The sequence below is a fragment of the Cornus florida genome, unplaced genomic scaffold, assembly GCF_030987335.1.
Source record: "Cornus florida cultivar Cherokee Brave unplaced genomic scaffold, ASM3098733v1 CherokeeBrave_3.0.0_Hap2_Chr10, whole genome shotgun sequence".
NCBI classification, from domain to species: domain Eukaryota; kingdom Viridiplantae; phylum Streptophyta; class Magnoliopsida; order Cornales; family Cornaceae; genus Cornus; species Cornus florida.
Window position 1 is genome coordinate 111,778,434 of NW_026775580.1, and position 2,218 is coordinate 111,780,651.

The window sequence follows — 2,218 nt, forward strand, 5'->3', positions numbered from 1 at the left end:
AAATAAATAAAATAAAAGAAAAAAAAAATAATGGACAGCCGGCTTAAGAAGAAATGTGGAGACGACTCAACCCAATTTTTTGGAGACGGCTCAATTAATTTGTAGAGCCGGCTCTTTTAGGCTTTTTCAGAGATGCCGAGAGATGGATGTTTAACAGAAGGCAGACTTAACGGAATAATGCGTTTTGCACCATTTTAGTGGAGCCTATAGACATATTACAAACTGAAGCACACGTGGCCAAACTAAGGCCTTTCATCAGCTCACAGCAGGGGACTGCAGGGTAACTCACAGCAGAGGATTTGAGCCCTATAATAAGAGAAATGATACAACTTCCTATTTAATCCGCCGATAAACCCTCCGAACATAACTTGGCCTAGCCACGTCAGACCCAAGAAAAACACAGCTCTCTTCTCTCTCCATGATTCCCTCTTTCTCTCTATCTAGTTCTACTATCGTTCTTCAGTCCTTAATTTCTCTCTTTCTTCTCTCTTCTCGGGCCATCAGCAGCGGCGATAACTAGCTTCTCTATCGACTTCTTCTAGATGGAGCTCCGATCTGGCGACAGCTTGGCCCGTGAAGTCGACGACAAAGGCAAAGGAGATCACTCGGGACCGACGTTGTGGTCTTGGGGTTTAAAGCTTCGGATCAGGCAAAATTGGGTTGGATTTTATGTGCGGTGTTTTTGCCGCTGCCACCACTTCACCACCGGGCATAATATCCTCAGCTGACGAGGCCGCCGTCATAACCAAGCTCGTCACCAGCCTCTCCCCAGCCCCATCCGACTGGACCGGCGCCGACAAATTCGCCAGCTCTGTAAGTTATCTTCGCTCCCTCCTTTTAACTCTCCTTCGACCAATGGGCCTCTCTCCGAAATTCGATTCCGATGAGGTCGACGAGGGGCTATTGGGCGCCGTGGGCTCAGGATTATCCAGTCTAATCTTGCTGGCCGAGCAGCTCAATTTGGACTGGGTTTTCTCCTACCGGTACGGCGAAGATGGTACGACGGCCGGCTCTGATTGCGTGGTGTGCTTGTTCGGTTTGAGAGACAGTGACCAGATGCGCAAGTTAGCGTGCCGCCACATCTTCCACAAGGATTGCTTTGAAGGATGGCTCGATCACCTCAACTTCAATTGTCCTCTCTGGTTTCAGAGGAATGCGTGGCTCTCACCGACCGGCGCATGAATAGGGACCTTGTCACGTGGTTCTCTTTGCGGTGAATGGGGGTCATGGGTATGTATGTATGCATCATATGATGATGTTGATAGTGAATGATCATATGCTCTCCGTTGCCGTCGCTCCATCTAAGCCACCGCAAGTCAGCCGACATCTCCACCGCTTAGTTCTCAACCGCCGTAGTCCTCTCTGCAGCAGTCCCTTGGCCTCTGTGATTTGTCTGAAGATTGCATTTAGAGAGAGAATAACGGGGAGAGGGGGGAATTGTGGAGAGGGAATGAAAAGATTGAGCGGTGTTCTATTTATTTATTTATTTATTGTGACTGACTGGGCAAAGCCACGCTGGGTTCGGAGGATAAATTCGCGGATTAGGTCGGAAGTTGCATCATTTCGGCGGAATAGGTCGGAAGTTGTATCATTTCTCTTATAATAATTTAACCAATTGGGTAAGTTGTAGTATAATAAAGAGGAAACTGTACAATTAGTGTCACACCCCAAATTTTAATACAAAAACTATTTGTTCTGCATATAGAATTTAAGGCATAACTTCCACTCATTCTCAACATACATCCACCATAAATAGTATTCCGGTGAATCTCATCATATAATTTAATAATATGAGAGTCTGACAAATTCATAATGAATAGAGGTGAAATTTCCTCTAACATAAGAAAACATCGATGACCACTAAATCAACTAAACCAAAGTCACACAAAACGCCAACTTTATTACAATGATCATAATAAAGGAAAACTGAGTAAAAATAAATAAATATGCAATGAGCTAAAATCCGTCCCTGTCATATGTCTCCACCACGTTTCTACCCTACGAGTACCTGAAATATGATAATGGGGTGAGCTCATAAGCTCAGCAAGAAATGCTAAACACAATCATCGTTAGCAAACTAACCTTACCTTGTATTCCCATATATATATAAGCAACTCAATAAATGCATTAATTAAATATCCATATTCCAGTTAATTATAAACTCAATAAATAACCATCATTTATTTTTAATAAATCTGCATATCTCATATGAGCACCG

At 43.7% G+C, this 2,218-nt stretch overlaps 1 protein-coding gene across 1 annotated transcript; it reads left to right on the top strand.

Annotated features, from left to right (window-relative positions):
• The first annotated feature begins 669 nt into the window (after window positions 1-669).
• LOC132278405 (E3 ubiquitin-protein ligase RHA2A-like) lies at window positions 670-1,182 on the top strand. Its single transcript, XM_059780195.1, has one exon. It carries the CDS (start codon window positions 670-672, stop codon window positions 1,180-1,182), a length of 513 nt encoding a protein of 170 aa, XP_059636178.1.
• Window positions 1,183-2,218: the final 1,036 nt, after the last annotated feature.

Excerpts from the sequence above, each read along its gene's own strand:
- LOC132278405 (XM_059780195.1), top strand. The coding sequence starts at position 670 with ATGTGCGGTGTTTTTGCCGCTGCCACCACTTCACCACCGGGCATAATA.